The 26,178-nt window shown below is 41.9% G+C and overlaps 1 protein-coding gene across 1 annotated transcript in view; it reads right to left on the minus strand.

Moving 5' to 3' along the window:
• Positions 1 to 26,178, minus strand: part of UNC80 (unc-80 subunit of NALCN channel complex) — a 110,163-nt gene extending 83,985 nt beyond the window's left edge. The window contains 11 exon segments of the mRNA XM_088523702.1: positions 138 to 278; positions 1,628 to 1,850; positions 2,021 to 2,155; positions 6,416 to 6,677; positions 10,922 to 11,061; positions 11,561 to 11,634; positions 12,598 to 12,721; positions 15,922 to 16,220; positions 17,084 to 17,240; positions 24,552 to 24,600; positions 25,828 to 26,178. Coding sequence (XP_088379828.1) covers positions 138 to 278; positions 1,628 to 1,850; positions 2,021 to 2,155; positions 6,416 to 6,677; positions 10,922 to 11,061; positions 11,561 to 11,634; positions 12,598 to 12,721; positions 15,922 to 16,220; positions 17,084 to 17,240; positions 24,552 to 24,600; positions 25,828 to 25,919 — 1,696 coding nt within the window. The 5' untranslated portion in view covers positions 25,920 to 26,178.

Consider the following 26,178-nt stretch of genomic DNA (forward strand, 5'->3'; position numbering starts at 1 on the left):
ATGATAATGAAAACATAGAACAAAGAAATTTTGTTCCCGAGTTAGCAAGTTTGATAATTAGCAACGGTATCTATTTCTTGTTTTTCTGCACTGGTTTTGAAAATGTTAAGCTCACCTTTTTACTATGTTAAACTCACCTTCTTTGATTGTGTTCTCTCCATGGCTGTTCGAGTGGTCCGGCAGGTCAGTGACCAGGGTATGGTGAGAATGCGAATGCCTCGCGCTGAGGCTCTCCATCTCCGTTGCTGTGTCAGAGCTCCCCCGTCTGGTAAACTTTCCTAGGGTGAGGTCAAGGAATTGATACTTAGCTCACACATCTGAGAAGGGCTTGGAGGCAAGAGACAGTACCTGATGTTAGAAACTGAAGGAATTGAGACAAAATCAAGGCCTCTGTGAAGCAGATTCAAACAGGCCCTAATGGTGTGGCACACAAAGACTGTGCAAACTCGCCATAAGGCTCTTTGTCTCAACACATACCGATTTAGCTGAAACAGACCCCTTCCCACCATCATCTGCCAGCAGCTAGGGAAAAAATGAGACTGCTCAGTGCTTGAAACACTCCCCACCTTGAGGTGAAGCATAGAAATAGACATATTGAAGAGAACAGGTATAGTGGGATGAGGGCTGCTGAAGCAAAGGAAGTTCTCCAGGAATAGTAAGCTACATATTAGAAGATCCTGCTGAAAGAAGGAAATTGCCTCTGAACTAGGAAGGATATGTTGACCATCAGACCTGGACTTTCTGGCTTCAGTCAGAACAAAACAACTGAAAGTTAAGCCAGGATGCCCCTGAGATCAAAATTTAACAAATTTCTTGGGATGTTCCTTTCTATAAAGGAGCATTTTGTAAACCAAGTTTGCTATTCTTGAACAAGTCAGCAATATACTAGCTATTGAAAAAACGTGTGCAAAACTAAGAATACACTTGGATAAACTCATTGTCATGTGTCCCACAGAGTGACAAGTTACGAGAGGGGTGAGATCTAAACAAGTGGACACGAGAAGACTCCGCCACAGCATGAGGCAAACATTTTGCTGCTGACCATATCAAGGAGGTAAGCAGGATGAAAATCTATGTTCTTAGGGGTAAGTTAGTGAAACAGAAACAATGCGTAGAAGCCATTCAGTGAACTCAGAAGCCTGAAGGATTCAATATTTAAACACTGTATCTCTGTAAATACCAGAAGCAACACCCCATTTATTTTGCATCCAAATTCACTTGAGGGAAACTGCAAGTATTTTTTTTGCCATAACCCTAATGGCCATATTGCTGCCACTCCAGAGATTTTTCCTTAGAAGAGGTTGCAACCATTACTTGAATCAATTTTAAGCTGCATTTGTCCAATGTTACCATTCAGGGAAAGAGCACTCAGGTGGTGCAGTCATGGCAACAGGTTCTTCCACTAGCCTTTTCCAGCAAAGACAGTAATTTTCAGAGAACGAGTGAGCTTAAATGCAAGTTCAAGGCCTGCTGTCAGCATAGTTATCACTTCTGAAAACAGTTGTGTAATGCTGCAAAGAGAGCCAAGGATATAAGATGGCAACAGGACTGATGGAGAAATAAAGAGCCCCTGCTATTCTCTAAGGGCAGATGACACAAAGCCTGGGCACAGAAAACAGTGTCTCACCTAATATTGTGGTTTGCCATCCTCCCCTCTCCATGCCACGCCGGTCCTCTCCAATTCCAGAGAAACTGCCAAAGGAGAAGGTGCTGCGAGTGGGTGAGACATCCAGGTGATCCTCATGGAGAAGGAAGGGCACCCCCATCCTTCGTTGCCGCTTCTTCCCAGTATGGTGAAAAGGAATTGACCCTTTGCGCTCACGCTCTCTGTCTTCTTTGCGGCTCTTAAACTGTAGGAGCAAGAGGAGCAGAGATGACAGCAGGTGACAGCTTTGAGGAATGCAGCTACCATTTGAGGGAATAAGACAAGTGTTTGCGGCTCACCTCTAACCTTCCACTCTAAGCCTTTCATTTTGGCCAGAACCATAGATAAATCACAGTACAGTTTTCTTCCACTCACCTTTTTGAAGATGTTCATGCCCAGGTCAGTGGAGAGATCTGGAACTGCGGGTCTACGCAAGTTGGTCAATGAAACCTTAGAAAACGCCTCAGTACTTAGTGATTTTTCTTCCTCATTACATTTCAGTGTAAGATCCTGCAACTCCCAACAGAGGACAATAAGCACAAGGAGAAAAAATCAACTTAAAAATAGAGCTAATTCTAAGATCTGTCATAAGAGGGTTGTAGAAGAAAAGACCCTTCAGTTCAGCACACAGAACTTCATTCTTGCATTTAAAGAAAATTGTAAAGATTTAGAGGCTTCCAAAGTTATCAATTAGTTTATATTTTGGCTGTTGTGCTGCTACAGAAAGCCACAGAGGTTGCTATTGATGTGGTCTAGTGGCCAGCAAGACTCAGTCTACTGTGATTCTGACCCTGAGTATGACCTTGGATGGCAAATGATCTCCTTGAGGCCTTGTTTTACATTTACAAGCAATCATGAAGGCCACCCTTTATGAAGTACTTTATTTATGATCCAAAAGACTACGTCCTTAATAATATAATCCTTTAATAGCATATTTTAGAATTGAACTGCAATAAGCAGTAAGGTCCCTTCAAGAAAGATTTGTTTTGTAATTTTTTTTGTATTATAGTTTCACAAGTGTAAGACTTCCTATCAAAGTTGCAAGCCTTTTGTTGCTGGCAAGTGGGTTGTTCTGTGGGAAGGAAGAGAGATCAGAGTGAGGCAACACTCACTTTCAACTTTATCTACCCACTAAAGAAACCTAAGACTTTAAATTAGTGAGTCACCTTCCTTCACTTGCAATAACAGCTCTCCAGGATTAGATTACTTGTCTATATAACAGTTCTCTTCCCATAAGTGAGAGTCTCTATAGCGCAGAATATCCCAAGACAGCAAAAACTTGGAATTTACTGACAGTTCTGTAGAGGGCACTCTGCACCCCTTTTGCACGGAGCCACACATTATATTTGCTTATGGTAGAGAAAGACTTTGCTATAAAAGGTGGCATAAACTCAGCTCCTGGCCATCTATTCTTATTAAAGATCTGAAGCTACTTCTCATGAGATGATTGTGCAGCTGACCTCACCAAATTCTCTCAGGATAATTTTCTTCTGCCTAAATATCAAGTTGTTTCAAGTTGAGATGCTATTCTTCCTTATTCTTCCTCGCGTCCCCGCTAGATAGGCTATGCTGAAGGACTGGATCATGCTAAAAAACCCTTCTGCCTCTCAATCCAGAGGGGCCATATGTGAGTAGTAAAAGAAGCGACTCCTTTAGTACAGAAGGTTTACATCCTGGCTGAGCAGTCCCCAGATGTGCAATACACATGAATGGTTAGCTTTTTGCATACAAAGGTCCAGAGGAAGCCAGTGACAGTTTTTGTAGCAGAAGTGCTAAACATCAGCTGCAGTATTTGCAATACTGGCATGCTGGAGCCCAGATGTACTTCCCAAGACTTTTCACACTAGTCAAAGACTACCCTTAAATCTTTTCAATTATTTTTTAAATCAATGCAAGAATGAAGACCACTCACAAGAGAAGGATTCTTCTTCACATTGTTTTCAGTCGGAGACATTCAATACATACTTTTGAATCATCTTACAAATATGAGCAAAGATTCCAGAAAGAAGCCATATGCAAAATCCAATAGACAGCAAATGAGGCTTCAGCCCTGGCCTCTCATTTGAATTATCTTCAGACTAAAGTCACTTTCTACAGGAAGCTAGTATTGATCTTGCTCGCGCTTCATCCAGTACCCCCTCTTGCTTTGCAACAGGCATTTTTGGCATGTTTCATTGTAAATCTTTTCTTACTCTGCTCTTCAATTTATTAGGCATTTCTTGGGTTCTCCTAACATTTGATCCAAACTTGTTTATGCCAAGATTATATTTGAAATGTGATTTCAGGCACAAACAACAACAAGTATGAGACTTCTGGGGAGACTAGGAGATGCAGGAAGCTAACTTACCTTTACCTTTAATAATTACCACATTCTTTCTGTTGCTCTGCAGCTTACCAGAAATTCTACTGCTCTGTTTCTGATCTGAGTGCAGTTGTTTTTGTCTTTAATCAGTTTCTGGCTGCCACTGTAAAGCTAGCCCAACAACAGTGAGTGCTATCACGTCTTTAAGAACATAATTAGCTACTGGAAAAGCAGTAATTTTACTTGCCTCAAGCTCTGAACAAAAATGATGACATCTGGTTATGAATTTAAGTTCTAGACGGAAAATGCAGGTTTTCAGCATATCCACTGATTTTTTCCTACTGATGAGTTGGTAAAGTCATCTTAAAACTCCTTGTGCTGGTACAAAGAAATGACAAATTTTATGAACCTTGCTTTATCCACTGGAGATGGTGTTCTCTCTTCTGACCAGCAGAAATACTTGGGTGATGGAAGCCCTAATTTAAGAAGGTCAGTTAAGCACCTGCAGTGAGTTGAAATAAATTGGGGCCTAGGTGTCTCCATATGCTCTGCAGCATTCAGTGTTATAAAGAAGCGAGAAATGAGCTGAAACTTCTGCTGCATAGAAGACCCTTTCACCTCCTCCATCACAGCTGTTCTGCTTAATAAATTGGAAACCTTTCTAAACAGGATTACAGTTTGATGAAGTACAGTAAAAATACCCAAGACTGTCACAGGGGTTACCAAATGCAATCAAATCTAGTCCTGAAGGGAAGAATGCCCTGAACTTTAACAGCTAAAAGTACCCAGTGGAATTGCCAAATGGATTTAACAGAAAAATGTTAGTGAAGAACAAGAGAAGCAATCTGGAAAAGCAAGAAAAAGCCAAGGGTGTGAAAGGAGAAAAGTCCCTCACTATCTGAAGAAAACTCAGCACAATGCTGGTGCAAAGAGTGCCCAAGGAGGACAATTCCATTTGTGTTACTGCTGTGCTGAGAGCCTCTGACTACAGGCCTTGCTCCACTAGTAGCAATGGTGTTACATGGAAAATAACTCAGTTGTTCAGATAAAGGCAAAGTGACAGGACATGCACGGAAACAGCAAAATTCATTTACAGCAGTAGCTTCTCATGGGCTGTTCTCCTAACTAGCATTCCCTCGAGAAGATAATATTACAAAAAAAAATCCTGTTCATACAGAGCAATCCTATAAAATCCCCATACAAAAGCAGAATAAGACTGAATAGTAATTTGTATCACCTAGCATTTATGAAGCTATGTTGAGCTTTTACAGGAATGAAATAGGCAACAGTTTAGAGAAATTATACTCAAATATAGTATAATTTTAACAGCACTGACACTTCTAAGACTTTAAGATCTTGAGTAACCACTAGACCTTCCAAAACCATGTGAATGGTTATAAAATCCCGAGATTTAAAAAAACTAGTGATATTTATGTTACTTATATTTGTTTTCTGGTTTATGAGCATCTGGGCTCTTGGTATGACAGGAAAAGATATTCCACCTCTCTCCTTTATAAAATAAGGGTTCAAAAACTGCCAGATCTCTATGACATGGAAGGCAAGGATTTTAAGGAAAAAATATCCAAAATTTAGAGAATTCTGACCAAAAAAAACCAACCAAAAACAGACAGCAACATTAACTGAAAATAGTAGATACAAAAATAGAATCCTGTATTAAATTCTATAAGGCAATTTTACCAACCTACTAAGTCAGAATTTGCTGTTAGAAATCTACACCAGGAAAACAGTTCACAACCTAAAAGTAGCACAAATCAATGACGAGATTAACTGGAGCTGCAGCAGCATCTTTTTTTTATCCCTAGATCAGAAGTGAGCTACCCTAAATAAACAAACAAACAAAAAACAAATTATGCTCTAAAACAAAACCTTTTACTGTATCCAGCTCAAGAGTCCAGGCTTCCTTCTCCAGGACAATGAGGAACATATTTTGACACCTATCAGGATATTGTATCTACCAGGATTTTTCTAGTGAGTGTAAATATATACGTTATGCAATAATAACAACACAGAGGTTTTGCTCACTGTCACCGCTTGCAAAATCTGCTCCAACATTTTAACAAAATTGGTCACATGGAATGTCCAGCGCTGTATCGAGCACACTTCCCCTTCTCTCTGTTGGGTGGTTAAGCCAGAGAGCTTTGCATTATGCTGCAATATCAAGGCAGTATGTTTTTTTTTTCCTGACAAACACATTAGGATATTTCCATATTATAGAGTTTTAATAACAGTTCACCCTAGCTTGATTCTCTCAAACAAACTCACAAGCTTCCAGTAATCCCCAATTCTAACTAATCCTCCACACCTTCATTATGACTGTTTTTCTGAAGCAAGGCATCGAGCTGACCTGTAGGCAATTTAACCACTACCAAAGCTGTGTTTTTCCCTAGGCATCCAAGCACAGCTTTCTAGCATCAGCACAGTTGCTGCTTTTGATAGCAGCTGCTCACCTGGGTTTTGTGGGTGTTCACCAGGGAGGGTGCGGCGGCCACCATAGAGCTGCTGCGAGGTCTTGGCAGGGGAGGGATCTCTGGCTCAGGGGGTTTCTCAGGCTTTTCCTGGAGCATGTGTCTGAGCCGCTGCAGGTAGTACATGAGTGACCACTGCGTGCCCTCCTCCGACCAGTGTGGCTGCAGCAGGCAGCGCAGGACTGCCACATCAAAGTAGGTAGCATAGCGAGACTTCTGGCATGGTGGGATCACCATAGACACCCTGTTTCAAAAGAGAGAAGTGTGAACAGGGAGCTTTCAGGGCTCTAAAGCCCTCCCTAAATAGTCAGCCCTGGCAATAAAGGACTGCTCAAGGAGGGTGTGGCAGGTTTGTATGTCCAGCTGTTCTATGGAGGTCACTCTTGATATTGCAAAACCAAAGTTTTTCTTTGATAGCTAGAAGTCACATCTATACTGGCATACAAACCTGCTTTTCCCAAAATACCTAGGAGCTTTACTAACTGGCCTGGAATCTGCCCATTCATCAAGAGCTGTCCTGCTCTCCTGCTGTCTGTAGGAATCATGAGGATGCTCACATAGCTGTGCCTGCTTGGGCTTACAGGGACACTGAAACCAACCCCTGACACTCAGGCCTGTTGGAGGGAGCATTCCTGAAGACATGCAAGTGCACACTTAGCTTTCAGGTCCCTAGGGAACTCAGACACATGTTTTAAGTGCCTTCTTACATATAGGGTTGCTTTCCTAAACTGTGGTCTGAAGATAGTCCTTGAGCATCTGTGTTAAATGAGTAATTTGTCTAGCTAGAAACAGACAACTCACTCGCCCGCTCTTCACATACTAGCAATATATTTTAATCAAATATTTACACTCATACACAACAAGCAGGCAGGACAGCTAAATTAATTATTTAATACAATTAAACTGACACTTATGCAAGTTAAAAGATACTGTTACGGAAATTCTCTTTGCCAAGTTGTGCTAGAAATTGGACTATTGCTTCCCTGGCCTTTTAGGTGGTATCAGTTCCTGACGGTTTCTAGCACAGAATTTTTTGAGGCTTGAACATAGCAAAAGCAAGATGTCTGTGGTAAGCCTGAAAAAAGACTCCAACAATTTCAGAAATCAAGGATCTTTTCCAAGGGACCATTTCTTTCTTCAGAGTCAGTCTTATTGCAATAACATGCCAAACTTAATATTTTTAAGGTTAAAACAAACAAACAAACAAACAAAAAAACCCCCATACTTCCACAGAAATTATCAAGACAGATTAAGTTACAGTTCTTCCAGTCTTCTCTCCCCTCAAACAAAAGCCTAAAACCAGGCCATTCTATACAGAAAATCTGCAGTTTCTGGCTTGGTCTCAAAGGAATCTTTTTGCCAGTGACTCAACAGTAACTGTTGACCTTATTCTGCTTTGTCAGGAACAGGTTCTTCACAGGCCTCTAATAAAGTGTAAACAATACAGGACTGAAGACAGAGGTCTGTCTCCTGGAGTCAGGTGGTTACAGCAGAATCCCTTGTGTCATTTATGTGCTGCATTGATTGCATGCTTTGTAGGACTGCAAATGTGATCTGACTTTAACTGATGCAATATCTGTATGTTCAATTTTATAGACAGCCTAAAAACAAAAGTTGTGAAAGGAGTTAACGAATTCTGGCGTAAGTCTTTGGAGGACTTCTTCCCCATTTCTCACCCAGGAGATGCACCCTAGATCAACCCTCTGCACCTTGCTGGTAGGAGATCATCTGTCAGTAAAAGTTAAAACATGGCAAAAGGTAGCGAGAAATGCTTGGGGGACAAGAAATGCTGTAGACCTGTCCCACACCTTTCCCCTCACCCTTCCCCTCCCCCCCTCCTTTTTTTTTTCTTCCCTTCCTCTCTCATTTCTTCCTAAATCTCTGCTCAGTGTCTTAGAAAGATATTCCTGTGAACTCGGTACCATTGCAATTTTTAGACTCTATAAAAATCAATAGCAAGTGCGTACGTTGTATTCTCAGGCATTTGGGAGACATGACAAAAACACCACATATTTCATTTAAAAATATTTATATTACTACCTCTGCTGAAAAACATGCAGTAGACATTGGCAGGGCAGCCCACTCCAGGTGGGTACCACATTGAGAAGAGAGGAGTTCAAGGCCACAAACCACCAGCCCACTCAGCAGTGAGCAGCAACCACTGACTTCAGTGAAATTCCTCTAAGTGCCTAAGTGCTTTGCTGGTCTGTTGCTCAGGACTACAAAAGCTACCCTGCACGTACAATGCCAGTATAGGCCTGGAAAAAGAGAAAAAAGTGTGCAGCGATATGTTGACACCACTTGGAATCATATAAGTTGCAGGCTTGGAAAAAGGGGCAGGTGGGAAGGCTGGTCTTCGAGCATTTAGAAGTCAAACCTGCTGGAGCTGGTTTGCTGCCAGCTCCACAGGCCAAAGGAGACTGCAGACCAGCCCATCTGTGTCAGCATATGTCACTACATTCAATCTATAGACTGCGTGCTTTTTCCCTAGTGCTGTATTCAAGGTGTAAGTTTGATGACTTTAAGATGAGCTGATAAAGAAAAACAAAACAAAAACACAACAACTGAATTAGAAAGGAGGAAACAATGATAAAAAAATATATTATCTTCCCCCCCCACCCCACCCCCACATAAGACTGATGGCAGAATGGCTTTTGTTGCAGTCAAGATTGTACAGGCTGCATTTATTCAACACAAAGATATAAATGCATAGAAATAACCCCATTTTCTCAACAGCATACAGGACATATAGGATGATGCTCCCCAGCCCTACTGCCAGATCCAGACGAGTGCGAGTACAACACTAATTCAGGCCTCCCTGAATGGCGCACTCAGGGCACTATGCAGCCTGAAACCGGGCATTTTCTCCTTTTGAAATATTTGTCACTAGAGTCTCTTTCCAAGGCAGTGTGTTCAAGAAAGCAGCTGAATCAAGAGCTGTGGATTTAATTGCTCCAGTGTTAAAGCATCACCTGTACACAGAAAAATCTCACAGAGCAGAGATTCCAGGATCAGAAGAACCAGTCATTTGCTTGAGAAGTGTTTGAGATATCACTAATTAAAACCTGCGCTTCATTTAGAATAAAGTCTAGTGTTCATCCATCCAATCAGCCCTTGGGTGCCTGCAACTGCCTTCTGGCTGGACCCAAGGACAAAGGAATACTGTGGCTGGCAGGAGCAGAGCAAATATCAGATCCCAGTTGTCTGTTGCTCAGCAACCAGTGCTCCCTGTACAGTTTCAACCCATCAAGGAGACCTGCAAATGAGGAGACATAATGACGTGCTCTTCAAAGCTCGTCTGAAGCTCCAGCTCCATAGCAACCACCAGACGGAGCCTGACAAACTGATCACCTGATTGTCTTCCTAAAAGGCTGTTTATTTCTCTTTTATGCCTGTGCACACTCTGAGCAGGAGTGTTCATACGTAGGCAGGCAATTCTGTGAACCCACAGCACAGCTTCAATTTCACTAGCTCACATTAACACAAGCTAATAAATAAATAAGGACTGCAGCCTTGATTAAAAAAATCCCAAGGGAAGCTGCCTAACAGGATTAGAACCATAGAGAATAGCTTTGCCCTTTCCACCAGTGAAATGGTGCAAACTCTTGAGTAGTCAGAGCCATTTATAGACTATATTCAGAATGCCACTCCATCCCACATTTCTTCTTTTTCTCTAATAAAGCAACTTTTTAAAATTTAGGTGCTGTGGATATGACATTTCCCAAAGGTGATAAGCACCAGAATCAAAAATTCCAACAGGAGTTTATGTGAGACTCCCAAATTCACAAAGATCTAAAATATAGGCAGGCATTCCTCCCTCTCCATCCCCTGGAAACTGTTAAGCAGTCACCAGCTTAATTTATTCCATGATAGAGCCAGTGTCCAGCGCTATTGAAAATCTGGCTCTATCTTTACTTACCCAAGTCTAAAGAGGTTAATTTATCAGTGTCATACTGGAAAACCTTGGCCTGAGCTCAATAAGACAAACGGGGAAGATATTTATGCAACTAGACTTTTTTGTTAGTCTGTTTCTTTTGGTCCTGAGTGAACAGTGAGCTGACTAACCAGGGGGATACAATGAAGCCATGACAAAGGCCACAGAGAGGAGCTTATTTCAAACGCCTTTACTAAAGGGAAAGAAGGAAGCCAGAAAAGATACTAGCCACCTGAGACTGAATCCAGTTAAGGGATGGTTGCACCTGCAGGTTAAGTCTCTCTAATTAGGAGAAAACAACTTATTAAAAAGACCAAAGAAACTGTCACAACAGTCCAGCTGGAGATTTCCTCAGTGAAAGTGGCATTGAATATCAAGTGTCACCATCTCGTTGCATCATCCACGTGTTAGAACTGAGATGGGTTAAATTAAGGGTTTGAGTTAAGCATCCACAACCTTTGGCATGCTGAGACAACCACATATCAAAGATTTGGACTTCTGTGGAGTCAATACAGGTTTATGTGAGCCTAACTTTCTGGTGACAGGGTTTGTACCTGGGATGTGGAGCGCCTCTCTCCTGAGAGGTTTGGGAGGATATGCTTCCATCCAAGGAATTTCCACGGTGACATGCTGAGACAGCAGCCTTTGCAGGTACAGAATCTGGCTGGGTTGTCTCACAGACCACTTGCAGTCCCTTCGGATAGTTTTAATAAAAGGAAATTGGTATATAAACATCAGGATATCTTCCATATTAATTTTCTTAGTGCAGTTTGCACCCACACATGACTATTACTTAGGCATAACACCATTAGAGTTCGATCGAGTCTGGGACTTCGAAGTGCTACACACTGTCCAGGAACAGGGTAAGACACGGCTCTTACTCAAGGTAAGATAAGGCACCAATCCTGTAAGTTCAGATATACTCAAGGAGATCCCAATGACTCTACTCAATACCTTTCAGTTCCTCTCTAGGCAGTGTTGGGACCCTTCTGGAGAACTGTGACAAAAGAGCAAGCAGGAAGGTGGGACACAGAAGCAATTGTAATTTCTGAATATGAAATAATTTGGAGTAATAACTGCAAATGCTGTTTCAATTTTTGCACGAGAGACTCCTGCTTACCAATTTTACTTTTGTTTCTCCCCCTGCCCACAGCTTCCTATGTTAGTTCTTTTAACCTTAGCACTGAATTTACCTCTGTACGTCCAGTGTCCAGATTAGGGGATTCACAAATCACACTCTGATTGTTGGTAGGAGAACTTCTCTTAGCTGATAAAAGAAAACAAAGGGAAGGCTACTTCAGGAAACACACGTAAGTCATATCAACTGAAAGGATAAGTGATTTGCCCATTAGGAAAAAAAAAACAGAAGAAAAACAAAACAGCATCTCTATGTTGTGTCAGACTTCTCAGGCATTAACTGTAATAAGCATTAACAAACAGATTTTTTTTTCCACAATTCTTTTCCTTGTGTTATCAATAACATCATTTACAGAAAGTCTTTGTTCTTTAAAAAATAAAAAATTGAATTTAAATATTATTTCCATTTGACACTAAATATTGTCTTCCTGGTATATAATAGTGCCTGTCTTTTGGGGATCATTTTCCTCCTTTTTTAATATTTCCTTTTCTGTTCTACATCTCTGAATGTACTGTGAGTTCCAATTTGAACAATTGATGCATTATGGGAAATACATGAATGTCAAACAGTCTGATCAGCGATATCATAGGAAAACAAGGGCATCACCAATCAGGATGACGATTCTTGAAATCCTGCCACACGACAAGGTATTCAGGTTCAACTTATCAAACTTCTTCCAAAGAAAACATCGCAAAGCTTCTAAAGTAGATTTTTTGCATTTCTGGCTTGAAGAAAAAAATTAACTCTTTTGGTCCCAAACTGAGACAACAATTCATTGTTAATTGTTTGCTGTTAATAGGCCCCTTGCCAGTTTTGGTGAGATTTTCCCACCAGTCTGAGCCTGGTGCTAGACTTCTACCCTTGTAGTACCTAAGGAAGACAACAGGTAATAACTCTATTAAAGAGCAAAGGGCTTTCATTTCCTCTCCTACTTAAATATTATGCAAATGTTGATTGACTCTGAGGGGAAGCAGCCTTAAACTACTGTCTGAAGTATCAGGATAGTCCTTACACACACTGGCTACATAACATGCAGCAGTATCAGCCAGCCAAGGGATAGAAATCCCAGTCTCAAGAGCAGCAGTCACAGACCTGTAATGATGTTCCTGAGTGGTTTAACCAGGGCATTGAAGGCAGAAACTTCAGGCTGCCTGTGTTCCCACATGGGCTGCCAAATAACGAGGCCACTAGCCAACCGAAAAGTCAGGTCAGATTCCTAAAAAGAGAGAGATTGTATCACACAAGCTCAGACAAGAGGCCCTTGTTTGCAATTGGAAGGGACTGTCCTTCTGAGGCACGCAGCTTACAAGAAGTAAGTGATACTGCATGCTGTACCATGCTCTGTGCATGCTAACTTGGCGGACACCAACACTACTCAGACGACATTAATACATTTGAAGTATAGCTATTAAAAACAATATGGAAGTCTCAATATAAAGCTATGCAAGAGACTTTTTTAATTGGTGAAACTGTCATATTAGTTAAAAGTTTTCTGTCTCTCTTCCCTCCTCCCCTCCCCAGGATTTTAAACCATCAGAGAAAGCGCTACTCCTATGTCAAAAATCACATAATTCCTTTATCTAGTATTTAACCTCATTTTAACCTCAGCCTGCAAAGGTCTGAGACCCAAAATTGTTACCCTGAAAGAATAGGAACATTAAACCCTAAAATATTAGTTAGAAATTGAGGAAAACAAAATAAATCATAAATTAATATCAAATAATAGTATACAACACTGTTATTACCAGTAATGCTATTGCTATTAAGAACAGTGATTGAGAAACGTCGATTGCTACTACTTAGACTTGTGCCATGATCATTTTACATCTCCAAGTAGTTGAAATAAAAAGGAAAAAAAAAAGAAAAAAAAAGAAAAAAGGCCTTAACATTTACTCAAATTGTGAAAGATAAAATGAAAATGTTTGTTCTTGAGATTTGTATGTGTTTGTAAGGCTACAGGCACATAGCAACATGTCCCTGCCTGAGCAGAGGGTTGGACTAGATGATCTCTAGAGGTCCCTTCCAACCTCAACCATTCTGTGATATTGTGTAAATGAGCACACAGGTACATCTTATCAGTATTTTCATACAGGTATGCATTTACCTGACAAGTCCACATTAGGAACCACTGGTGTTTGTGTACCTCATCTATCCCACACAAGCTGTAATAAACACTGGTAATAGCAGTTTTAGCAGAGCATTAGCATTACAGCTGCACCACCTTTTCCTCTTGCCTCAGCCTCACAAGCCTCAGTGGTTGAAGTCTGTGGTATAGGCAGTGCTAAAGGAACAGCAAGACTTGATGGCTTGGAGATGCCCAGCCCTTCTATTCTCTACTTTTTTAGTCCTCTCTCATTAGACCAACCTCACAAACTCTGAAACAAACTGAGCTTATTGCTTTTAATCATTTTTACTCAGGAGAACCTCACAATGTTTTTGGAAGTGGTAGCAGTGACTTAATTGTTGCAGTTTTGCTCTGTACTGCTAGCTTTTGGGGGCACACCAATACTTTTCAGTTTTATATTGCAGGATTATATGCATCCCCCTCCCTAGATCCCTCAAATGCCTACATTAGGAACACACTGCTAAATACATAAATCCTCTCGGAAGTAAGGAAATTCCTGCATTTAAGGCTGCCTGTACAAACATTTATCATTATCTTTGAGCACATGCATCATTTTAGCTATGTCAATCAGGTAGCATTCTTCTACGGGTACCTCTGCCTCCCTGAAATGCAGAAGGGAGGACTCTGAGCAAGCAGGTTACAGGCCTCACCTTTTTTTTTTTTTTTTGAGTCTTGCTTTCATGATAGAATTGGGCATATTTTTGTGGGCTCTTCCAGTGCAATATCTCAAAGATTCATGGACATTTTCCACATTTTTTTAAAAAGGTGAAACAAATATTGTTACTAGCCTCATTTTGAAAGTGAGAAACTAAAACTCAGAAAGACTAATATAAAAAAAAAATGAAACTCAATCTTAGATAGCCATGGGCTGCCTCCAATTTCATTTCATTTATTCAAAGTTCAGTCCACACTCATGTATATAGCACTGGGAAGAGTTCAACATTTTATGCTATGATGTCCCAGTAGTTCAAATAGCCTAAAGAGAAATCGGGAAATTAGCAAGCATATATGAAACGCTCGGTCTAAATGAACCCAGGCACACTGTATAGGAATTTGCCAGTAGAAGCAGGGAAACAACCTAGTTGACCAGACTAGCTTTCACCTGTCCTAGCTGAAAGATTATACTTTCTCTCCCGCACTTTATCTCCTTCAACTGCTGCAGCACACAAAGCAGGATTAGCGCAGGCAACCTACATCGCTACATGACTCTGCTTCATTTCCAGAGAGGTGGAGTATTATGTCAGTTATTAGTAAAACTGTTGGAAAACAAAGGGAAGAATACCACATCTTACTGGATTTTTAAAAAAATCTCTTACTCTTAATTTTACTCTAACTGCCTCTCTACATGTGTACACAAAGAGAAAGGGACTGTTAGAGTTTGAAAAATGGGTGAGCAATTAACAGGACCACTTTGGTTGTCCTCCTCCCAAAGAACTTCCACAGCATGCTATGTTTTGCAAGTATTCTCCTCCTCATGTAGCCAATTATAATGTCTCTTTTAAGAGCCAAACATACTTTTAAAGAGGGTGGTAGGTAGGAAGGATATTCAAACAAGTCTGTTTTGCTTATTTTTACAGTTCTTTTCTGAGCACCTACTTTGAAGAGTTAGTTTCTCTTCTGAGACCTAGCTGGAAATGTGAAGGCTTAAAAGTCTTCAGAGATACTGAAGACAGGCATCAGAGCATGCAAGAAAACATCTCCTCATTACACAGCTCTGTGAAGTTGATGCCTCAGCACAAAACAGAGGGACTTTGGCAGACGGGAAGCCTGCAGCTTCCAACTTCAGAAAAGAGAATGCTTAGGTACCTCTGCTACTGCCACGCTTATACCATTAGCACACATTCCTGGTAATTAACATCAAAATCATTAGTAAGACAACAAGAACAAATCTCAGTGGCAGTTACACGGTGCAAAAAAGCACTTCTGAGTAATGACTGAAAATCACTGGAGCAAGTTAAAGCTCACAATCCTTTCTGCAGGTCTCAGGCTCCCAAAGACTTCACAAGAGCCACACACACTTGACATTTCTGAGGGATGAAAATGTTTCACTTCAGATATTTTTGCCTTTGTGCTGTCTGACGCTGTGATGATTGCTCATGTCACTGAAACTATTCCTTACGGCAGCAGTATTGTCTCAACATGTTAAAGTATCTGCAGTTGTAGCCTGAGGTATGCTGTAGACTGGATTAACTGGTCACCTGTAGGATGTAAAACAAACATAAAGGCGGGACCATTCTCCTTCCCTCCCCAGAGGTGTCTCCCCAAAAGTACATTATCAGTGCTTCACTTACTTTAATCCTGTGGACAAGGGGAGCAAAGAGAAACACAAAAAGCTCCACTGTGGCCATGGAGTTCTGGAAGAACCTCCTTCTGTTGTTCTCCTCTTCATCATTTGTGGTGCTCTGCCGGGGATGTCCTGGTGATCCCTGGTTTTCAATCTGGTGGATGAAGGCGCTACTGCTTCCTCCCCAGCTGGAACCTCTGTCTCCTCCAAACCTGTCATTGCTGCAGTCCTGAGGTGCCTCCAGCAGCATCCAGTGAAGAGTGTGAAGAAGCTTTGTTTCAGCTACTCCAAGCTTATCCTGATGCCCTGGATGTAAAAATGCAACACAGCATCTCACAGGTTTTCCCTCTCACAGTACTGTTACAAAATTCAGAGCCACACAGAAAGCTAGCTGACCATCAACTACCTGTTGCAATCTTGGAAATTAAAGTTCTACCATTTAAAGTATTAGCACTTGGGAAGGTTGTATTTGAAACCACCCAACATGTCTCCATTTACTTCACAGCTCTTGCAGTTCAGTCCCTGAAATATCAGTTGCATGGCAAGTGTGTGCACAGAAATACAGTGGTCTTAAAAGATGCTAGCTTGAAAACCCTGTCTGTTTGATGCTATTGAACAAAATGGAAGCAAGCACTTCAAGCTACTAAAACTATGTCCTGATAACATTGCCTACTAGTGTGCCTCATGATGCAAACTCCTGCTGAAAAAAGTAAAGACTTGTAAAGTATATTAGATTTTACCTGGTCCTATTCTAAGTGATTGGCTTTTCTTCTGAGAATTCACACTGAGAATCAACTATTACTTTTTTCTGAGGGGGAAGTATTGAAGTTTATTTAAAGTATCTGCTACAATTGGGCATTTCACCATATCTTGAAAGAAATACATATTCCCATCCTTGTCAAGTGGCAAGCCTTATGCTAAAGTTAGTTCTAGCAAGTTTGGAAAAACACTAGAAAAACATTATTGAAATAATTTAAAGCCCATGATTTTTAAGCCTAGCAGAAGTCCATTAACTTCACTGAGGAAGCTCTCCCAGTTTACCCAGTAACCCAGAGCATAAACTAGTATATGATTTAGAATTTCTTGTGTGGCACCCTGAGAATCCATCTGTGACATCTCAGTTGTTAATTTCAGTAACAGAGAAAACCAAACTCAAAATGAGCACTAACCCAGCTTGTTTCGGTTGGAGAGCAACGTTGCAGTGCAGTGCAGCACATGTGGAAGCGCAGCTTGGACTAGTTCCCAGCGAGAAATGCTCTGGATGGCTTCAGAGAGAGCTGGAGAAAGGCCATGCAGCTTGTTTTCTACTAAAACTCTTTCGAAAGACTTGAAGGAGCAAAAAAAGAGGGAAAAAAAAAGACACCATATATCTATTCCTGCATGTGTCTTATAGGACATAAAATATGCTGCATTAAAAACATGTAATCTGCATATTTTCATTGTATCATTCTTTAAGATATTTTTCCTGGCAAGACAAAGAATGTAGCTGAAGTACAAGTGGATGTATTTGACTAAGAAATGAGTCCCTCAGTGTATTTTCCTCTAATAAAAAGAATTAAAGCAGGTATCACATCCATATAAACAAGTACTGAGATCAAGCCAGACTTGCAGTTGTGCTGTCATCTGACAGAGCAGTAAACCTGCTGCAAGTCACAGAAGCTAATGAACATCTACATTTGTGGACCTGAGAGCTCAGTACATTTTTCTCTCATGCATGCGCACGCACACACACACCCACATACTCTTTGCCCTTTCAGTTAAGTGTAATATAAAGGACAAGCCATTAAGAAGGCACACATGCCTTAAGAAATGTTTTCACACGCTGCCACAAAAATAATCAGTGCGCAAAATCTGTTGGTGAGCCATGAAGTAGTAGTTTTGTGAACGCTTAAAAGAGCTGATGGTTGTAGTGGATTCATTATTTTTGCCTTCAGCAACACAAAACAGGACTACCCGCCTTTGAAATCCCCAAGGAATTTCTTTACTGCTAGTTTCTCCAACTGCTCTTTCTCTGACCAGATACAAAGATCTCATTACAGGTCACAAAAGCAGTCATGCTTCTATACTGAAGTTCCTAAAGCTAAAAAAAAAATGTACTTTCAATAATGCACATGCTTGCTGTTTGTTAGCTTAGCCTCCTGACTCCCCATTTGTTGGCATTTAAGACCTAATGGATGCTTCAAATGCTCTCACTCGGATTCAGAAAAACGCTAATAGCATGCAACTGACAGAATTAGCCACAATTAGAAAGGAGGAAAGCAAAAAGAACAGTAATCAAACTAGTCCTTTTAAATGACCAGCCACTCCAACAGACAGAATAACAACCAGTTGCATTCTTCTGCACACCCCAGCAGCTTTGTACACTGCTCTTCCAAATCACAGTCACTTCCAGTGGTGTGGACAGACATCAGACTAAGCAACAGGATTTGCTAGTTCAAACATAGCACTGCACTAATGCAGCTCTACAGCATCCCTGGAACAGCTGGCTCTGCTCTGGCCAGCTTGGAGGGAGAAATGTGCATTTGTCTGCATTTACAGCATAAGACAGAAACTCCCCGAAAGCACCAGGCAAAGAAAGGGAAGCAGAAAGAACATCGAGTGTGCCTGAAGTGATTAGGCCTGTAGAAACACAAATAGAACGTGAGGAAGCATAGACAAGAAGTGCGAGATCTGCCAATAAACCTAACTGCAGAAAGTTGCCCTCCCCACTTACTAGAAAATACCAGACTCCTGTCTGAAAACTCAATCAAGTTTCTTAATGGAGCAATGGCTGAAGCTGGAAGGCGTTAACTACAACATAGAATCATAGAATGCTTAAGGTTGGAAGGCACCTCTCGAGGTCATCTAGCCCAACCTCCTGCACACGCAGGATCACCTAGAGCACGTGGCACAGGACTGCGTCCAAACAGGGTTTGAAGATCTCCAGAGAAGACGACTCCACAACCTCCCTGGGCAGCCTGTTCCAGTGCTCTGTCACCCTCACTGTTAAGAAATTTTTCCTTAAGTTCCTGTGGAACTTTTCATGCTTCAGTTTGTGGCTGTTTCCTCTAGTTCTGTCAGTGGCCACCAGTGAAAAGAGTCCAGCACCATCCTCCTCACTGCCTCCCTTGAGGTACTTATAGACACTGATCAGGTCCCCTCTCAGCCTTCTCTTCTCCAGGCTGAACAGGCCCAGCTCCCTCAGCCTCTCCTCACAGGGCAGATGTTCCAGGCCCTTGATCATCCTTGTGGCCCTGGGCTGGACTCTCTCCAGCAGCTCCACATCCCTCTCGTACTGTGGAGCCCAGAACTGGACACAATACTCCAGATGCTGCCTCACCAGGGCTGAGTAGAGGGGCAGGATCACCTCCCTCGACCTGCTGGAGATGCTCTTCTTAACGCACCTCAGACATGTAGACAAAAAATTGTGACTTCTTACTGTCAGAGATCTGTTGGGAACCATTTTGTTGATACATAAAACCACTTTTATTCCTATCTGGGAAATAGAGCCCCTTATATATCCTTCACAAAAATATCCAGCAACTATAAAGAAGTCTCAGCTCCTTCAGGTTTCTCCAAGCTGTGAAGTCCCCTGTGATAAGGGGATGGCCAGGAGTGGGACAGAGGGACAGTGGGACAGGTACTCAGTGAAAGGTCCAGATATTATGACCAACGGGGCAATCTGAATCATTCAAAGATAACAGCATTCAAAAGAGCATTAGGACAAGGACAAAAGTCTCCACCCTGAGTTACTTTACAAAAAGGCAGAGTAAATGAGCAGAATATCGCCAGAAGCAAGATAAGAGATGCATCATCTCAAGCACAGCCTGAAGAGACCAGTGAAAGAGACTGGATTTTTATTTTTGTCAAAAGGCATGTCACCTTCTACTCTTGCTCTTCCAGCCATACTCTCCCACAATCATCTTTGCATTGGCTCTGGGACTCACTGGCACCCTCACTGAAGGGATTCCAGCCTTTACATGTGCTGAAATTATGCTCAATATAAAAGTAATTTCTACCAGATCAATAAATTGAATTAACACAAAGGATCTGCCAAGGACCAGAACTAGCAGTAATCTAAATGTCTTTCAAGGTTTTTTTTTTTTTTTTTTTTTTTTTCCTTTGTTTGTTTTTAAACACCTCCAAGAGCTTGTTTTTTCTATAAAAAAGCCACATTTTTCAGTACAGTGGCAAGGCTCTTAAATTCATAAGACGAAGAAAGGGCAAGAGCATCACTGAAAACAGGATTTCTGTTTTGAAGGGTAGGAAACACTGTCACTACAGCTTTCCATTAAAGGTCACATTTTCCAATACCTCAGTGGCATTAGAGAGCAAGTTCTTAAGGCACTTCTGGAAGCTGTAAGTTACATTCTGAATACTTCAGAAATAGAAGAATGCTGGTTTAATGTTAAAAACAAGCCAGCTTTTTCAAATACTTCGGGTTTCTGAGCTATATACAGCTTTTCCTACACGGTTAGTCATCAGATTCCTCTGTTCACTTCCGGCAAAGATGACAGAAGAAAGTTAGTATCCTGTCTTGGCTGGAGAAAGGCCTATCCCTGAAACAGTACTGCTCAAGGTGGGTGGGTTTGTGCATGCACATATATGTGTGCACATGTGTGTTCACCTTCCTCCAGGTCACTTTCATTATCATTTTTCTTTGAGCCTGGTGATGCCATCTGTTTGTGACAGTCTTAGCTGGCTGCCTTCTCACTGCTGCTATTCTTTTACTCTCCACTAAGAGTCAGAGGGACTGTCATATACCTTGTGATCAAGGCCAGGCTGCATGTCCTTGCCTGCTGGAGAGGGAAGAGGTAGATGCCTGAAAAAGGTATACAGAAGGAGAGAGCAGCTTCTAGCTCTGCCTTTGCCATGGGTCTCCTATCACATTTGCTCAAATTATACGATCTTCCTCTTCAAGCCCAGAGGGGCTGTACTTGCTGCCTTAGGAAGCATGGGGGTCAGCCAGACCCCTCAATGGCCACTAGACGAACAAGACTTCAGGCAGCTCAAAGGCTCAGCATCCCATCCTCTAGGGAATGCCAGGTGAACTGGAATCCTCATCCAGGGGAGTAACCCTTGCAGATATGAGTCAAGAAAAAAACAAAACAGTGGGCCATGGCAGCAGGATTCTTTCCTCAAACTCCTATCCCTTCTTTCATTACACACACTTCAAGCACCTTGATATTTACTCATCAACCAAGTGGGGGCTTGCATTAGTCCTCTAGAACATACTGTATCTGGAGCTGTCTGCAATCGAAGAGCACTGCCTTGCACTTCCAGAACTCAGGTTGCATTATGGTAGAAAATAGAAAGCTAATAGTTTTCCAGGTAACCTGAAGCACAGGCAGGTAGTATTGTCATCTAGGGAAGGTCCTCTCTAACTAAAGAGGAATTCCTAAGAAGATCTAAAACATTAACTGCTGATCTAGGAGTTCATAGAATCATAGAATCATAGAATGCTTAGGGTTGGAAGGGACCTCTAGAGATCATCTAGTCCAACCCCCCTGCATACGCAGGGACACCTAAAGCACGTGGCACAGGAGTTCAGAGCACAGAAGAGAATAAGCCTTCCTCATTCACTAAAACACTGTTGTTGCAAACCAGCAAGACAGAAAGCTAAATATAGTGCATGACTTGGCATCTGTGTTTCACTGTCAAAAGCTTTATTCACAGTTTATTCCAGTGCCCCAAAGCTCATCTGCTTTCTGCAGACATACCCAGCAGTTAGAGAAGCTTGAGAAGCAGTCTTTATTTTTTAATCTCTCACACACACACCCCTTTAATCATTCGAGAAAATGCACATTATAACATTTGTGGTGGAGTTAGCTTTAATTTTGCAGGTTTCTCCAGAAAGCATTTGGGTTCTTCCATGCCCAATTAATTAATGTGCAAGTTAAAAACATACTCTCAAGTCCTTCCTTCGAGCCTATCAAAAAGGATCAGCCTTATCTACCTACTCATTTCTATAAAGTCACCTACAGATTTGATGGATGCACTTGAGAAAGTACAATGTTAAGATGGAATACCTTCAGAACAGGAAACAGCAGGAAGTTTGAATATTCTTGTGTCTCTATTGTTTTGAGTCCGAAAATGAGGGAGAAATGGGGGGGGGGGGGGGGGAAATAAAAAAATCAGGTCAATTAAATAGACTGAATACAGGCTTTATACCAGAAGTCAGTGCAGCTGTTAACTTTTTCAAAGAAAAGCAAAGCCAGAGGGATCAGTTTTATTTATGCATTGAAAATTATGATCTGCAAATAAATGTTAAATAAAGGTCAAGCTAATGCAAACTGATGTTAGACCAGACACTATATTCACTGAAGGTAGGCTTCACATTTGCTTTCTCAATGAACAATATTAGCAATTCCATCAGTTTTGATGCCTGAATAACAACAGAATACTGCACAGTTACATCCATTGTCGGGTAGCTAACAGCCTTTAGATATGCCTAAAATAATTTGGGGCAGAATTTTTTTTAAGCATATCACAACAACACACACAGTGTTTTTTAAAGCGTGTTAGTCAATGTAGCAATGTTAGATAATCAGCTTGATGCTTCAGGAAGCAATCTGACTACATGTCAAGTGCCATAAACTTTGTCTCACTCACACGCACAGCACTGATACTCCAGATGATAATACGGAAGTTGACGTGAGCAGGCATTTCTGTGCTGTGCCAGGGATAGGACACCAATGAGCAAAAGAAAGAGGCAGATAACAGCTCGAGATGCCTCCCATTAGTTACTCAAAATTATGCTCCACCTTTGAAGGTGTTAATTAATGATTATGCTAATAACTGCAGAAGGGTCAAGTTCTCCTTTACCCAAGTGATAAGTGGCTTGGATGTTCATGCAAATTAGTTAAGGTTGCATCAAAAATCCCACATTCATATCCACAAGTTATATATAACTGAAAGGGTTTTTAGCAATAACAAGCCTCTTCTCCAGGTGTGGATACAGACTGTGTATTTATTGTAAACAGATCTGATAATTGTCTCCCTTCCATTTCTTCAAACACTAAGCACCCCTCTCCCTTTATGGATAAGGGGTTTCTACCAGAGCATGACACTGCAGCCCTCAGGTCAGATATGTGCCTGAGTTTAAATGAAAACGCTTAGCTCACCAGTGAGCAAGCCATGACACTCGAGCACAGCATTGTGCCAAGCCTGCAGAATGTAAAAGCGCAGCTGCCACATCGCTGGCAGAGGCAGCTGGGTAACCCAAGGCAACCAGCTGAAGGAGGAAACAAGTCCCCAGGCCTCTGAGGCAGGTGCACTGTCCTGCTACTAACTGTAGGCCCACCCAGCACCAGCAGTTCCCTTTTTCCCCAAGGGTTTTAGAGTTCCTTATCCTTCAGCTAAAGCTATTTGTTTTCTTGCAGCTTTAAGCCTACCAAATTCTAATACATGTTTATAACAGAAAGGTACCTGTAGAGTCACGTTGTGGTGAGGGCAACAGTCATTGCCAATACAGCACAGCATTAAGCACAAGAAGGTCACAGACTCCTAGGGAGCTGCATCAAGGTGAAGCTGTGCAGAAGGCAGCTCTGTCCCTCTATCCAGCAGTGACACTATCTTACAGGTGGGGCCACAGCCTCCCATCACCAGTGGGTCAGGGCACAGCCCCTGCACATTCCTGAGGCTCATGGAAGGATATGAGGCAACAAGCTCCATTTTGTATCCCCAGTACAGGCAGGAGCTGTCAGCAGTACAACCAGTGATGTTGAGCTCCACAGGGCAGAATTGCCATGCATGAACCCACCAACACAGTGAGACAGCAAGGCTGCTGTCGGCATTTGCCATCTAGCAACAACGCTGAAAAATTTATGCCTTTCTTAGAAATTTAGTCAGCAGTGGTTAGTGCTTCTCTAGCTTAACATCTTATGAAAAAAGAGTCAGAAAACTGCTGCAGAGAGACCTAGTTACTTTAAACTATTAAGATACATGTCCAGACTGCATTTTTCCACTCTGTCAAGTTTGGCTGCAATTACTTAATGTACTTCAAGTCATCCAAAGATCAGCAACAGTTGAGGGAATTTTTAAGTTCCCTGGATATCCATGTAGTTTGTGTTTACTGAATTTCTTCCCTTCTGCCCCTTTACAAACTAGACTGAGATTTCATTCTGAAAGTTAGAAATGAATCTGCATTAGTTATAAGCAATATCTACATAATAGCCTCTGATTATGCTGTTAACATACAGAGTATTCAGTTTTCTGACAGAGGATATGTTGGCTTGCACAACAGGAAAAGTGTGGTTTAAAGACCGTTTGTTATAAACTCATATTTTCAGTCTCAAATTCCAAAAAGCTCCCTTAGCCACAGACTAAAGTCATATTCACCTCATCTGAAATTAAGTCTGCATACAACAGACCGAGGCCCAGGTTGCCTTAGCTCACTCTCCCCACACCATTCTTTGCTGTGCCAGTTGAACCGCTAATATTCAAACTATTGTTGTTGTGTCTAGAGATGTATACAGTATCCAAATTATCTAGATGTGGAAAAATTCCAAACCCTTCACACAGAAGTAATAAATGAAGATATGGACTGAATTTGCTTCTCAGGTAAGGTGAGAAGCAGGCCAACCAGCCACCAGTCGGATAAAATTGCATGAAGTATTACTTATTAACATGAGTTTAGAGAAACAAATATGTACCTACCACACAGGAAGCTTCATACTGTTTCCCCAACTTAGGTCTTAAAAATGCACTGAAACAGAAAGACAAACATGTCAGAGACATGGTACTTAAAGTAGGGATTTTGTTCGGTTATTTGGGGGTGAGGGATTTTTCACATGTGACTAAGTTGGAAATAACTGAAAAATATGTAAAGATGGACATTACACAAAATAAGCCATAGGCACCTGTTGATAGCATCTGGTAAAATACTATTACTTTTTACAGAAGAAGCCATGCTAGTATACCAAGAGAAAGATTATCCACAGAAAACACTGCATTTCTTTAAAGTGGATTCAAATATTCCATTAGACAGTTTTCAGCCATTTTACTTCAGTGACAGATTTCTTCATAGCATTATGTTTAAAACGTGTTAAACACTACTGAGCTTGGGCTTGCCTTTATTTTGAGCTAGGGATCCACATCAGTTGTGCATTAAGTGTTTTCCTCTACAACTGCTTATCAGGAAGGCTTGTCACAAAATGCAGGCCTGCGCCCTGTAGCTACAAAATACACACACCTCTGCTGCCATTCCTCTCCAAAGAGATCAAATAATGAGATTAATCAGGTCACTATTTTGCAGCATCTTCCTCAGAGCTCATAGAAACCAGCCAGAATAGGGGGATTTTGCAGCAGAGGCCTCAAATTAAAGCTACAACCTTCAAATCTCCCCCTGCAATGTTTTCAGTCTAGAACTCTTACGGCAACAGACAGCCAGGATTCGGAAAGAGCATAAAGCCCAACCATATATTCAGCCTGCCCCTCATACATCATTACTCTCCAACCCAATGAAATAGGATGAGGCTTTGACGTATCTGTTTGCATGCTGACCTCTCAAAACATAGATTACACTTCCAGAACTGTTGCAAATACAGATATGATGAAAGCTACAAGTCTGGTGCAGCATCATGGAAGATAGTTCCTGGTGCCAGAGCCCCAGTAGATTGGAATCATATTAGAAGGGGGGAGGAGAGAGGGAGAAGGGAAAGAGGTGCACAGACACATGAATACACAGATGTTTTAAAGTGAAGTCAAGAAGCTGTCTGGATCTGCCACTGAGTTAAACGATCCTCAGTCCTCCCCCGACCCCAATACACTCAATTGCCCTATGCAGAGGGCAGACAGAACAGTTTATTTCATGCCTTCGTGCCACAGCTGCAACAGCCCCTTCTTCCCCACCACCAGGCACAGCTGGCCTGCACTCCCTCACTTCCCCTGCCCTGTTGCAGGTGCATCCCAATCACCCAGGGATCAGCCTCACCTGGTTTGCCTCCACAGGAAGGTCTGGATGGGCAGAGGGATGCCACGGCCACTCTCCTGCTCCTGGCCCTCTGAGCTTTTCCTTTTCACCATGTTGCTGGTGACAGCTGCTGCTGTGAGCTGCTCTTAGCAGAGATACCAGCTGGGATCTCCCATAGTTGCTTCTCTGCTCTCTGCAACTCTTCAGCCTCTCGCCTCCGTGCTCCGCAGTCCACCTCCTCCCTCCCCTCTTGCACCTCCTTTAGCTTCGCCGGTGCAAAATGGCTGCAGAAGGCAGGGAGGAAATTAGGGGAGCGAAGATGTCCGCGTCCCTCCGCTTCCTCCCTGCCTTCAGCACCTCCCTCCGCGGACA

This window comes from Tinamus guttatus, unplaced genomic scaffold (assembly GCF_059628265.1).
Source record: "Tinamus guttatus ecotype Peru unplaced genomic scaffold, ASM5962826v1 Tinamus_guttatus_pri_ptg000197l, whole genome shotgun sequence".
NCBI lineage: Eukaryota > Metazoa > Chordata > Aves > Tinamiformes > Tinamidae > Tinamus > Tinamus guttatus.